This window comes from Eubalaena glacialis, chromosome 8, assembly GCF_028564815.1.
Source record: "Eubalaena glacialis isolate mEubGla1 chromosome 8, mEubGla1.1.hap2.+ XY, whole genome shotgun sequence".
NCBI classification, from domain to species: domain Eukaryota; kingdom Metazoa; phylum Chordata; class Mammalia; order Artiodactyla; family Balaenidae; genus Eubalaena; species Eubalaena glacialis.
This window is the reverse complement of record NC_083723.1, coordinates 10177376-10190341: the sequence shown is the minus strand read 5'-3', so window position 1 is coordinate 10190341 and position 12966 is coordinate 10177376. Positions and strand designations below refer to the sequence as shown.

Sequence of the window (12966 nt, the reverse complement as noted above, 5' to 3'; positions counted from 1 at the left end):
CTGACTCACGGACAGCTAAATATAGCACCACTCAGCCTGAGCTGTCGGGAAGTGAGGGGATGAGATCACCGCTTCTAAATCCAGCAGGAAGTGAGAGGCAGCAGAGGCCCCAGACACTCTCACTTAGCGCCACACACGCATGCATGCGTGCACACACACACCCATGTGTGTCCACTCCCACAAGCCACATATGCACATGTGTACACGCATGCATGCGTACATCCCATAAATCACATGCACGTGTACACAGACACGCACATGTGGGTGCACATGCACACCCACAAGCCACATGTGTGTGCACACATGCACCCATGGACATGCACGCACACATGTACATGTCCACACCCCATGTCCATACCACCAACTCATACACTTGTTCACACACATACACACACCACACATACACCCATGCACACAAACCACACACATACACGTGTTCAATCATGCTCACATACGTGCACACACTGAAACCCACACGTGCACGCTCATAAACACGCACACGCACACATGCACTCACAACACACAGGCACTCTTGTGCACACCCTTCCACAAATCACGTGCACATGTGTACACACGTACACGCCCCCACAAATCACACGCACACGTGCCCATTCAACATACACAAATGCATCCACGCAACCATAAACCCAGAGGCACTCTTACACACACATGCACACACGCAAATGCTCAAGCCAGCCGGTGGGCCCCAGCCAGGGGAAGGAAGGGGAAGGAAGACCGAGGGCCGTTCCTCCGGGGCTCCTCCCCTCCCTCCCTCCCCTCCGCCCCAGCCTCCAGCAGGCGTTCTGTGTGGGGGAGGGGACCAGCTGGGCAGTCCCATCCCCCTGGGACTCCGTGCGCCAGCGCAAAGCCAACCAGCTAAGAGCAGGGCCGAGGGAGGCTGGCCCACGCAGCTGGGGGCGAGGCTACCCGGGGGCGAGGCTACCCGGGAGTAGGAGGACTACCCGCAGGGGCTGGGGAGACCAAGAGTCCCAGCCCGGCCCAACACTGGGAGCAGATGAGAGCACAAGTCCCTGGGCTCCGGCACTTACAGATCGAAGACCAGGTAGTGGAAGCCTTCCTCGGAGATGCTGTCGTGGAGACGCACTGTGGGGACGGGAGAGGCCGTGAGCGTGGGCAGCAGCCCGGGGTCTACCCACGCCGCCCAGCCCACCTCCGACCAGTCCAGTCCCATGGCCAGTAGCACAAGCGCTCCAAGGAGGGCCCACCCCCCCCCCCGCAAGGGCCTGGGGCTTTCCACAGCACGGGCTGGGGAGGGCCCGGGTGGGTGCTGCAGGCAGAGCCCGAGGGGTGAGCCGTGGGCCCTGCAGGCCGGCCGGCCCCAGGCCAGCATCCAAGGGCCTCAGGGGTGTGGTCTTTCCTTTCCTTTCCTCTGCCGGAGGGAGACCCTGACCCCTCTCAGCCCCCGCCGGGTCCCCTGCTCCCAAATGCAGCAGGGGTGGGGCTAGGGGTGCAGGGACGAAGGCCCACACCACCAGGTCTGGAAAGGAGCCGTCCAGGGACTTCATGGGAGAGGAGTGCAGAGGGCGCCATCGCCAACCTCTCGGGCCAGGCTGAGGCGGCAGGGACCCCCGGGCGGAGGACCACCTGCCCAGGGCCCAGTGCAGCATCACTTCCAAAGGTCAGACCCTGAGCTCCCATTCCAGAACCGGCATGGTCGGTAGGATGGCGCCACGCCACGCACGCCCTCTCTGCTTTAGCCCGTTTTCTTCATCTCCCTGAGCCTGGAACAAGGGCCCGGCCAGAGTCGTGCTGATTAGGAGTTGATGAACGAATGAATGAGGGAATGAATGAATGAGTGAACAGCGAAGTGGATGTCAGCACAAAGAACACAAGCCCAGTGCCTCCTTTTCCTTGAGGTGGAGACGCGCCCGGCACTAAACAGCAGGTATTTCTAGGAACGGCTCATTTGGACACTGCCCCCCCACGTGACGGATCCTGCCTTCTGTGTCAGGAGCCTGCAGTGTGCTCATCCCGAGAGGTTACAGGTGCGGAAGCTGGTGCACAGAGAGGGTAAGTTACTGGCTGAGGGTCACACAGCTCGCACAAGGCCAAAGCAGCAGTGTGGACGGGGGCTCGGAGCCCCCACAGAGATGCTGCTCCACCAGCCTCGGCCCGCTCTGCCCCTCTGCTCCTTAGGCCTCACTCCCCCCCCGGCCACGAGGGATGGGGCCACCAGCACCAAAAGGGTGAAGAGCAGAGCTTCTCCCGGGGCCCACAGCCCCTTCCTCACGCCCTCAAGGCTGCCCTAGCTCCCAGCTTGGCTGCCAGCATCCTCCCTCTCCCAGCTCCGGGCTTCCCAAGGGCCCCGCCAGCAGTGTCCTCACACCAGGAACCCCAATCTGGCTGCAGTGGCCCCTGACCTCGGGCCACGGCCTGGCGCCCGGGAGGCAGGCCCCTGCCGCAAGCAGTCAGGGCATCTGGTCGCCAAGGAGAAGCGGCATGGGTGGCTCTGGGGGCGCCTCGTCGCACACGTCTGCTTCTCTCACCATCTCCCCCTCCCATGGCTCACTGTGATCTCTGCTCAAGGGCACAGCGTCCAGCCTCACCCCACCCAGGTCCGCCCGGACCCCGACTCCACCCGGGCGGGTCTGCATCTCCCTAACACACAGCAGACCCCCGCTCACTGCGACCTCCTCGAGGCCCCTCCTGCAAAATCCCTGAGGGACCAAAAGCTCTCCCCATGCTGACTCCTTTCTGCGGGGGGCCCAGCACATCGGCCCCTCCGAGCAGCCTCCCCTGGAACTCCAAGCAAAGAAAGGCCCGGGGTGGAGGGGCGGCATGGAGGGGAGGGGTCCACCCTCCACCACCCCGCCAGCCCTGCAGACAGCGCCCCAGAGGGACACCCCCCGGGAGGCCTTTCTCTCCTCCCATGCAGGGGAGCCCCCTTCCCCAGGGGAGCCTCAGGGGTCCATAAGTCTGGGGTGCTGATGGGCCTTCCTCCTGGTGGAGGCCACGCTGCCCGCAGGCCCCACCCCCCAAGCAGGTGAGAGGGGCTCAGGCTCCCAGGTCCTGCTGGCAGGGCCCTCGGCCTCGCCCTGGAAGACACTGAGGGTTCTGCATGGGAGTCAAGGCCACGTGGGCGTAGACACTCTTTTTAGTTAAACAGTTTTAACATTTAAAAAATAGTTATGTATTACTTTAATGGTTTAGAAGAAAACCTACCTAGCGCATCAGACCCGTGATTTCACAGGCAGGACTAAGTGAAGAAAGGAATTGTCATAGAATCTTTTTAAATGGGGCTTCCCTGGTGGCGCAGTGGTTAGAAATCCGCCTGCCAATGCAGGGGACACGGGTTCGTGCCCCGGTCCGGGAAGATCCCACATGCCGCGGAGCGGCTAGGCCCGTGAGCCACAACTACTGAGCCTGCGCGTCTGGAGCCTGTGCTCTGCAACGGGAGAGGCCGCGGCAGTGAGAGGCCCGCGCACCGCGATGAAGAGTGGCCCCCGCTCGCCGCAACTGGAGAAAGCCCTTGCACAGAAACTAAGACCCAACACATCCAAAATAAATAAATAAAAAATAGTTATGTATTACTTTAATGGTTTAGAAGAAAACCTACCTAGCACATCAGACCCGTGATTTCACAGGCAGGACTAAGTGAAGAAAGGAATTGTCATAGAATCTTTTTAAGTAAAAACAGTAAGTAAATAACACTGTGGGTGGCATACAGAGGCGGCAGATAAAGTCCCAGTAATACCTGAAAGAGTCTGGCCTGGGAGCACTGGGTTAGGGGGACAAGGGGGTGGGGGGAGCCCAGGGATGCGCCTCCTGCTGCTGGGGCCACAGCTCCTCCAGGGACAGGACCCCGAGTCCCAGGCCAGGGGGCTCTCGGTGGGGGATCCTTCTGCCCCTCCAAAGCTGCGCCTGAACCCCTCCCTGGACCCTTGTGCTGTGAGGGAGGGCAGGGCCCTGTGACCCATTACATGATGGGCTTTGGGAAGGGAGAGCTGGGGAATGACAGCATGGGCCCTGAGCGTTTGGAGACTGGAAACCTTTCACCTTCCCCTCCTGCACTGGCCTCCTCATCTCGGCAGGAAGTCCTTGCAGGGCATTGTCCCCCATGGTGCCCACCTGCCCAGCTCCTAGGTGGACCATCCTGCAAGGGAAGGCAGTTCCAGCCCCAGAAACCAGGAGGTGGGAATTTGCCATCAATGAGCCAGGCCCAGGAGAGAGAGGGTCAGCGTGCAGAGAGGAGGCTGACGGGGGGCTGAGGGGAAGCTGGGGGGAAGCCGGAGAGAGGCTAAAGGGAGGCTGAGGGGAGGCTAAAGGGAGGCTGGAGAGAGGCTGAGGAGAGGCTGGAGGGAGGCTGAGGGAGGATGAGGGAAGGCTGGAGGGAGGATGAAGGAAGGCTGGAGGGAGGCTGGGGGAGGCTGAGGGGTGATGGGAGGCTGAGGGAAGGCCGGAGGGAGGAAGAGAGGAGGCTGGAGGAAGGCTGAGGGCTGCCTGCTGAGTCAAGGCCGATGGGCTCTGCTCACCGCCCGAGGGGGCCCATTCTAACAAGGCTGTGGAAGATTCTGCCTGCCACGGGCTCTGCTTAATCTCTGTCACCCACAGTCCCTGGGGGCAGCGTGGGAAGTTTGGGACACCCTCACGTGCTGAGCAGCAACCTCTTGAGGCGGCTGCAGCCCACCAGTGAGGTGAGGGTGGAGGTAGCCTTGCCCTCAGCCGAGTCTCCCGCTGGCACGGGGTAGGTGTCCGTAAATATGCGCTGACGAGGGGATTCCTGAGACCCCAGGTGGAGGGAGCCAACCTCATGGACAGTCGACTACAGCACAGACGTGTCTGTGGAGGGCATGGCCCGCAGCAGGGCCCTTGCGGGTCATGCCCGTCCCCAGACGCCCGGGCCTGCTTCCTGGGAGGGGCCCACACAGGGCACTGCCAAGGCCGGCCCATACCTGTCTCCTCTGCCCAGGTGCCCCCTGGTCTCTGAACAGAAACTAAAGCCCCTGGGAGGGGAGCTTCTACCCGGGGGCCTGACTCCGGGTACCAGCTCCTAATGCTACAGCCCAGCCAGCAGCCAGCAGCCACCACGTGCCGACGTGCTGATCGTGAGAAGCATTCACACCCTCTGATGGGCCTCCTTTAAGAGGGGAGCTTGGCTCCTTCACTCTCGTGTGTGGCCTTCAAACAAACAGAATAAGGCAGGGTGACAGCGTGACCCCTCCTAGACTGGATCATAACTTCAAAAATTAAACAGAGAACCACCATATGGTCCAAGAATCCACTGTGAGGTATACCCCCAAAGGACTGAAAGCAGAGACTTGGACACCCATGTTCATGGCGGCATTAGTCACGATAGCTAACAGGCCAAGTTCCACTGATGGATGAAGAGATACACACAATGTGGAATATACACCCAGTGGAATATTATTCAGCCTTAAAAAGGAAGGAAATTCTGACACCTGCTACAACACGGATGAACCTTGAGGACATTAGGCTCAGTGAAATAAGCCCTTTCCCAAAAGACAAATACTGTATGGTCCCGACATCAATGAGGTTCCCAGGGTGTCAAATTCATAGAGACAGAAAGTAGAATGGTGGGTGTCAGGCGCTGGGGGCGGGGGGGGGGGTGGTTAGCGTTTAATGGATGCAGAGTTTCCCCTGGGGGTGATGAAAAAGTTTTGAGTACAGATGAGGGCGATGGTTACATAACATTGTGAATGTACTTAATGCCACTGAACTGTACACTTAAAAACAGTTAAACTGATAAATATTTTTACGTATATTTTACCACAATTTGGGGAAGAAAAAGCACTGTGTTCCTTGTTCTCCTTCCCTCTCCATCTCTGTCTCTCTGTCTCTGTCTGTCTGTCTCAATCTCTGTCTCTGCCTCTCTCTGTCTCTCTTTTTCTTTCGGTCTGTCTCTGTCTCTCTCTGTCTCTGGAGCCCTGGGCAGGGCCAGCTCATGGCCAGGCCACCTGTGTAGCTGCCCCAGGCCCCAGGCTCAAGAGGGCCCTGCCCTGCTGTTGCTGTTTTGAAATTCATAATAATTTTTGAGAGAAGTCCCCACATTTTCGTTCTGCACCGATCCCACAAATTATGTGGCAGCCCCCCCCAGTCACCCAGCTGAACTGCTCTTGAACCCACAGAAACAGAGAAAATCAACGCTTGTTGGTTGAGTTTTGGGGTAATTAGTTGCCAAGCCTGGACGACTGACACACTTGTGAAACACGCCTAGTCCACAAACAAGGAGACTGTGCCTCAAAGCAGTTCAGTGGCTGCTGTGGCTTTTGAGGGGAGCGGCGGGGCCCGAATCCAGGTCTCTGAGCCCTGAACCTCAGCACACTGCCTCGGAAAGGAGGGCTTTCACAGCTCATGCCCGGCTCCCCAGGGGAACCCTCTCGGTTCCTCGCAGGGGGGTCCCTGTGAGGAAGGCAGCAGCATCTCCACTTTCCAGACGGGCAAACTGAGGCTCCTCCCCTGCCCACGCCCTGAGCACAACTGCTTCCCGAGTGAGCCAGGACAGGAAGGGGAGCCCCTCCCAGAGCCCCTACCCCACTTCTATCTGAACGTGGTCCTGCTTCCTCTCCCGAAGGTGCAGGGCTGGGAGCACTTCTGTTCAGAGATGGGGCTGGGCAGACACAGGCCACGGAGCAAGGGGCTCCCCTCACCTCCCCCAAAAGTCTCCCCCTCTACTCACTCCTCAGAGAGCCCCTCTGAGTCTACAGAGAATGTTCAGCTGAACCCCACAGTCTCAGCTCTGCCTCCCCTGTGTTCTAGAATAAACTCCCTACGCGGACTTCAGGGACCACTCAGAACCCACCCAGAACCACACGGGGTATGCAGGCAGGGCAGGGAGGCTTCTTGTTGAAGAACTGTCCCCAAACACCAACCCAAGAACACCTGGGTCTTCTCCCTAGTACGAGGATTCCTGAAAATCACTCAGAATGGGGGACCCACACTTGATCGGCGCTCAGCGGACACGGGAGAGGAAGCTGGCATGGGAAGGGGTGTGGGTAGAGCTGGCGGTGAGGTGGCATCAGCCAGGAGCACCAGGAGAGAGGGTCCTCGGGCTTCTGGACCTGGACGGGCAGAGGGGCAACAGCCCTTTTGCCAAACGTGCCCCAGCCCAGTGAAGAGGGGGCTGGGGTCCCTGTGGACACCCACCTCAGAATCACCCACCAGGCTGGCTCAGATTCTGATTCCTGGGCCCGCTCTAGGCCTCCGAGCCAGGCTTTCCCGGGGGCAGGTCAGGAATCCGCACGCCGTGATTCCAACAGTCTCAGCCTTGAGAATCCGTGATTAGAAAGATTATGGGCCCAGGCACGAGGGCAGCAGCAGCCCTGGGGCCGACACCGAGGGGCCCGCCTAGGAACGGGAGATCTGCCTTGCCCTGCACCTCGCGCCCGGGCTGGGCCAGCTGCACAAGAGCCAGCGGCCTGGAGGGGCCACAGCCATGGAGGCAGCAGCTCCCACAACCAGCTCCGAGGACCCCGAGCCCCCGTGCGGCCCTCCTGGTCCCGCGGCCGAGGCCCTGGTCTGGGAGTGGCACGGACGTGGCTCCTGAGCACAGCCTGGCGTCCCTTTTAGACAGAATCCTGGGCGCCATCCCGGCACAACTGAGTCAGAACGCGGGCAACAGGGCCCGGGAATCCACCCTGACGAGCTCCCTGGGTGCCTCTGAGAACGCGGGCCCACCCTCCCCCCGTGCCACCCGGCTGCTTCCCGGTGTGGTCAAGGGCTGGGTCCTGGGCTCCTCAGGAGTCCCTAAAGGGACCGGAGGTGGAGAAGCCAGGCAGCTGTGCTGCGCGGACAGGGGCCGCTCACGGCTGAGGGGGGCAGGCGGAGGCTGACAGGCCCCGGGAGATCTGCACCAGCTTCCGGGGTCTGGGGTCCCAGCAGCTCCTATAACTGTGTCTGGACTGAATCCCTACTCAGTCTGGGGTTTCAGAAGGAAGGGACCTACCGTGGGCAGGGCACCCACACTCCCTGAGGCCAAGATCCGGGCTCCTGGGGCTCCACGTGCCCCCAAGGGGCATCTGATCCCTGACCCAGATGGCAGTTCCAGGGGCCCTGGGCTGGGGGGACGGCAGAGGTTCTCCAGAATCAGACCTCAGACCTCAGGCCTCAGGCCTCAGACCTCAGGCTGGGGCTGTGCCTGGTGTGGTCTTCGGTTTCCAAACTTTTTTCTCTGTAACCAGGCCGTCTTGTGGCTTTTCTGAAGCCATGGAACGTGAGACCCCTGTGTGTTTTCACCAGAATCATGGACCAGACTTACAGAGTGGTGGGCAGGGACCCGTCCAGGAGGAGCCCGGCCTTGACCTCCCCCAGAGGGTTGCCCCAAAGTCCCTGCAGAAATCCCTCCGGGTCAGGAGGAGGAGATGTTTCCAGGGGCCTGAGGGTGGGATACTTCAATGGAGAAGGAAAGGGACGCCTTTGGGGTCCCCCTGCTGGCTGTACGGGAGAGCTGGCACCCCGACCCCGAGAGCTACTCACCGATGTTGGAATGCTTCAGAAGACGGCAGATTCGAGCCTCTCTCTCCAGCTTCTGGTGATCTGGGGACAAAAAGGGACACGGCATCACCTCGTGGCCCTGCAGCCAGTGACACCCCGTGCCCCTCTACTGCACGCTGGACAGACTGCCAACCACGAGACTCACGGCCAGGAGGACCTGGCCACCACCTCCCTCAGTGTCCACCCGGGTGACCGCTGCCCGCCCAGGGGACACGTCACGTTGTGCCCCCCACCCCCATCCCGACCCCTGGCTGGCAGCGTTGGGCTGGAAGAGGCTGCCCAGTGCCTGGAGTGAGAGGCCCACGGGAGACGGGAGTGGTACTCACTCGGGGCCAAAAGTTTCCCCAGGTGATTCAGGAAGAGAAGATGCCATCTGTCAGCAACAGAACGGACAGCACCAATTTAATCCTTCACTAATTGTCCTAATTCCAGACTGCAGAGCTTTCTGCTGAGGCCTGATTTGTTCTTCAGAGGCGGTTGAGGGGCTGGCAGAGCAGTGCCGTCGGCCCGCTGGGGGCGTCCAACCAGCGTGCGGGTCAGCATGGGCCTGGGCCGGCCTCTGGCTGGACATCTGGGCAAAGGATGCTCAACCTGACCCCTACCCCTACGCACAAACCTACAAAACACAGGCCTGAATTTTGACGGGCCCTGGTGTTTATTGCAACGTCAGCAGGAAGAAGAGTCAAAGCCTCAGAGAGAAGTCACTCCAGGTAAGACTGTGCTGATCCCGAAACTGCCCTTCCTCCCTCCAGCCCTGTGTCCCTCCTCCCATCCCCAAGAGACACAGGACCTCAGTTCCAGAGGCCGGCCCCCCCCAAGGACCGAGCGACTTATCAGCCAGAAATTTTATCTTTCAAACAGAGGTGCCAGGAGGATTTTAAAAGCTGATGGAGATTGTCACCGTAAAAAACTGAAAAAAACACACTTCCACTGAGCGGAGAAAGCAGAGATAAATCACACAACAGAATACACCCATCAACGTGTGCACATCACTCCAACCTCCCAACGTGAGGCTGAGTGGAAAAAGCCGCTCACAGAGGAAGACCCAAACCGTGCTTCATTCACATGGAGGCCAACACGCACGGCACTGGGCACACGGGTGGCCGGACAGTGAAGAAAGGTGGGGATTCAGGATGGCAGCTGCTCCAGGGTGGGAAGTGACTGGGGAGGGGGTGCCCGGGGCCTGGGACACCCCCGCCCCGCCCCTGCTTGCACTGAGCCCTTCACTGCAGGGACCTGGGGAGGACATTAATACACCAGACAAGACCACAGGACCGCCTGATTCACCAGGGAACTCCTGACAGCCCTCACTAGCGGGACACAATTAATGTGCTAATTACAAAATGTCCTCAGAAACAGTAAAGCCACTCGGTAGGCCTCCTCAGAACTGCCAGCCCATCTCTGCCTCTGCCTGGGGGGAAAGGACCCAGCCACCAACAGGTCCTCCTGCAGGAAGGGAGCCCGCTGGCTAGCGTGTGGTCAGCTCTCCCTGGGCCATGTGACAGAGGCTGGGAGAATCAGGACAGTCCTGAACACGGACATACCTGCAAACACACATGTGCCTCTCCTGAACGGGAAAGTCATGCCTGTAGACAGGAATCTCTCTGGGAACACCTGGGGCATCCAGCTGGCTCTCCCTCCTCTCAGGATGGGCACTCAAGCCTCCCGGAGATGCTAACACCTCCCTGAGCTGCCCACCCGGCTCCCATCTGTCTTGCCAGGCCCCTTGGCCCTGGGAGGGCTCTGGCAGAACCGCAGGGCAGGGGCTGGGCGTTCGGGTCAGACCCTCGCACCTTCCCTTGCTCCCTCCCTCACTCCTTCACCTCCACACCCAACGCAGCAAGCACTCTTGTGACCCATCCTGCTGCGGGGGTGGGGGGGAAGGGTGGGCGGGGCAGCTACAGCATCAGCAGGCAAGATGCAGCCCAAGAGTCACCATTAGGAGGGGTAAGTGGAAAGCGGCCGCAAAAGAACACAAGCCGGGTGGCTTTCACTTTTCCGTCTGCATGAAGCTCAAAAACAGGCAACACTAAGCATAACCAGGTGGGAGGCGGATGGCTTTCCATATATGTGAGGCCCACTCTAGAGAAAAGCAGGGGAATGGTTCTCGCAACATCCAGGACCGCAGCTCGCTCGCAGGGTGGAATTAGGAGGGCTGGATGTGCACGGTGGTGGGTTCATGGGTTGCTTTGTTCTTTCATAGTGGTTTTTTTTACATTTATTATTCTGAACATTTTTCAAACTTAAAGTTGCAAGAATAGTACAAAGTACTACTGGACCACACTTCTGTATAATCTTTGTCCTTCCTATACATACACTTACCTCCTCTGAAGCATGTGAAAGTAGGCCCCGCATTTTGTGTCCTTTTACCAGGTAACACTCGGTGCGTTTCGTAAGCACAAGGACGTTCTCTTACATAATCTCGGGGCAGTTACCCCACTCACTAAATCCAGTGCAGATACGATACTCAATCTAACCCACAGTCTACATTCCAATTTTGTCCCTGTCCCCATAATGTCAGAGAGGATTCCTCCTGATGTGGATGGTACCTGAGCAGCTTACCCTCATGCGGATGGGGCCAGAGCAAGGCTGAGGTCAGAGAGAGACAGGAGGCTATAAGGCGGTGGGAGCAGGGGTAGTTTTCTCTGGAAAAACTGCCTGATTGCAGTCATAAATAAAAACCAGGAGAAAAATCCATGTGGGACTCCATCTTTGGGAAGCAGATAACAAACAACTATATCTTTTTACTGAATCTTGTCACCAAGGACAGAGAGCCTCATCCAAAAAATCTGGACTTACTCCGAGGCATGTTTGGGGGGATAAATTATTTGTTTGGGGTCAAGAAGAGACACCATTACTCAGCCATAAAAAGAAACGAAATTGAACTATTTGTAGTGAGGTGGATGGACCTAGAGTCTGTCATACAGAGTGAACTAAGTCAGAAAGAGAAAAACAAATACCGTATGCTAACACATATATATGGAATCTAAAAATAAAAATGGCTCTGAAGAACCTAGGGGCAGGACAGAATAAAGATGCAGACATAGAGAATGGACTTGAGGACACGGGAAGGGGGGAGGGGAAGCTGGGACAAAGTGAGAGAGTGGCATGGACATATATACACTACCAAATGTAAAATAGATAGCTAGTGGGAAGCAGCCACATAGCACAGGGAGATCAGCTCGGTGCTTTGTGTCCACCTAGAGGGGTGGGATAAGTAGGGTGGGAGGGAGACACAAGAGGGAAGAGATATGGGGATGTATGTATATGTATAGCTGATTCACTTTGTTATACAGCGGAAACTAATACAACATTGCAAAGCAATTACACTCCAATAAAGATATTAAAAAAAATAAGAGACACCAGGCTGCCCAGCCCAGGTGCTGGTGTCCATCCCATGGCCACGCAGGTCACTGACGCTCCCGGCTGTCCCCTTTCCATATTGGGCCCAGCAGCACTCAGCCAGAGAGCAGCTCTGAAACTCTGCATCACAACACGTGGTCCAAGCTGGTAAGAGTCCAAGTGTGTACATCACATCAAGATAGTAATTGCTTCACTCTGGGTGGCAGAATTACGGGTAATTTTTATTCTTTACATTTTTTCCCCAACTTGGACAACAATCTTGTGTTACTTTTATCATAGGGAAAAATATTGGTTTTTTTTAGAAGTTTGATCCTGTCTCCAGTGAGCACAAAGCCACTAGTTAAATATGATGAGGGTGTGTCATAAAACCCGCTATGGTGACATATGCCTTGGAATTAAAACTCTAAGCTGATATTCCATGACCTCAGATGGGAACCAGAAGCCACAAGAAGGGGCTGGAGGAGGAGGCTGCCCCTCCCCGGCCCAGGAGGCCCATCTCGCGCCCGGCACGTGGCCATGTGAGGAAGAATCCAGCACCCTAACTCTGCCCGCATCCTATGATTTTCTTTCTACAAAGTTGAGGCATCATCTCTGAATGTCCAAATGAACATCGTAAAACCCACCATAGACATGGTGGGTTTAATTTAACCCAGTCCGGTTGGCAAGAAGTGTGTCCTGGCTCTACACCACCAGTGGGAACCTGGGAGGACACCTCCACCCCACCGCGTCCCCCGGCGGGCAGCAGGACGTGGGACCGGCCAGCAGCCCTGAGCAAGCTCTGTGACCTCTCAGAACTGCCGCACCCGCTCATCCCTGCCAGCCTCCCTCCTTCCCCGGGCCCTGGCCCCAGGGACCTGCCTGGGCTCAGAAGACCACGGCAGTGACCACCAAGCAGGCCCGTGGAGAGAATGCAGTCAAAAGGCTGCCCATCCCACCCAGGACCCATCAGCACCCCGGGCACCCCAGCCCGGTACCCCCTCCTGAGGGAGGTCCCAAGAGTCTTCCTGAGCAGCCAGACCCTGCCGTGCCCACCGCAGTGATGGGCAGGCAACAGGTGACCCCAGGAGGGGCCAACCAGGCACCTGCCAAGGCTGTGGAGGCCACGGTGCCTCGAGCCCAGCCGAGAGGCTC

General features: G+C 58.1%; 1 protein-coding gene and 1 long non-coding RNA gene across 6 annotated transcripts in view; one reads left to right on the top strand and one right to left on the bottom strand.

The window, feature by feature from the left end:
• The window catches only part of CAMK2B (calcium/calmodulin dependent protein kinase II beta), a 93005-nt gene that overhangs the window by 34110 nt on the left and 45929 nt on the right, over positions 1–12966 (bottom strand). For 4 of the 5 annotated variants that reach the window (XM_061198385.1, XM_061198388.1, XM_061198390.1 and 1 more), the window contains exons 3-4: positions 8455–8514; positions 1050–1104 (exon numbers count right to left, since the gene is read on the bottom strand). In XM_061198385.1, the coding sequence (XP_061054368.1) occupies positions 1050–1104; positions 8455–8514 (115 nt within the window). Of the gene's footprint in view, positions 1–1049; positions 1105–8454; positions 8515–8798; positions 8846–12966 lie in introns of all 5 variants that reach the window. The other variant, XM_061198391.1, reaches the window with a different exon arrangement.
• Positions 900–2005, top strand: LOC133096733 (uncharacterized). Its single transcript, XR_009701812.1, has 3 exons — positions 900–1063; positions 1404–1639; positions 1917–2005. It is a non-coding gene; the product is annotated as an uncharacterized LOC133096733 (long non-coding RNA).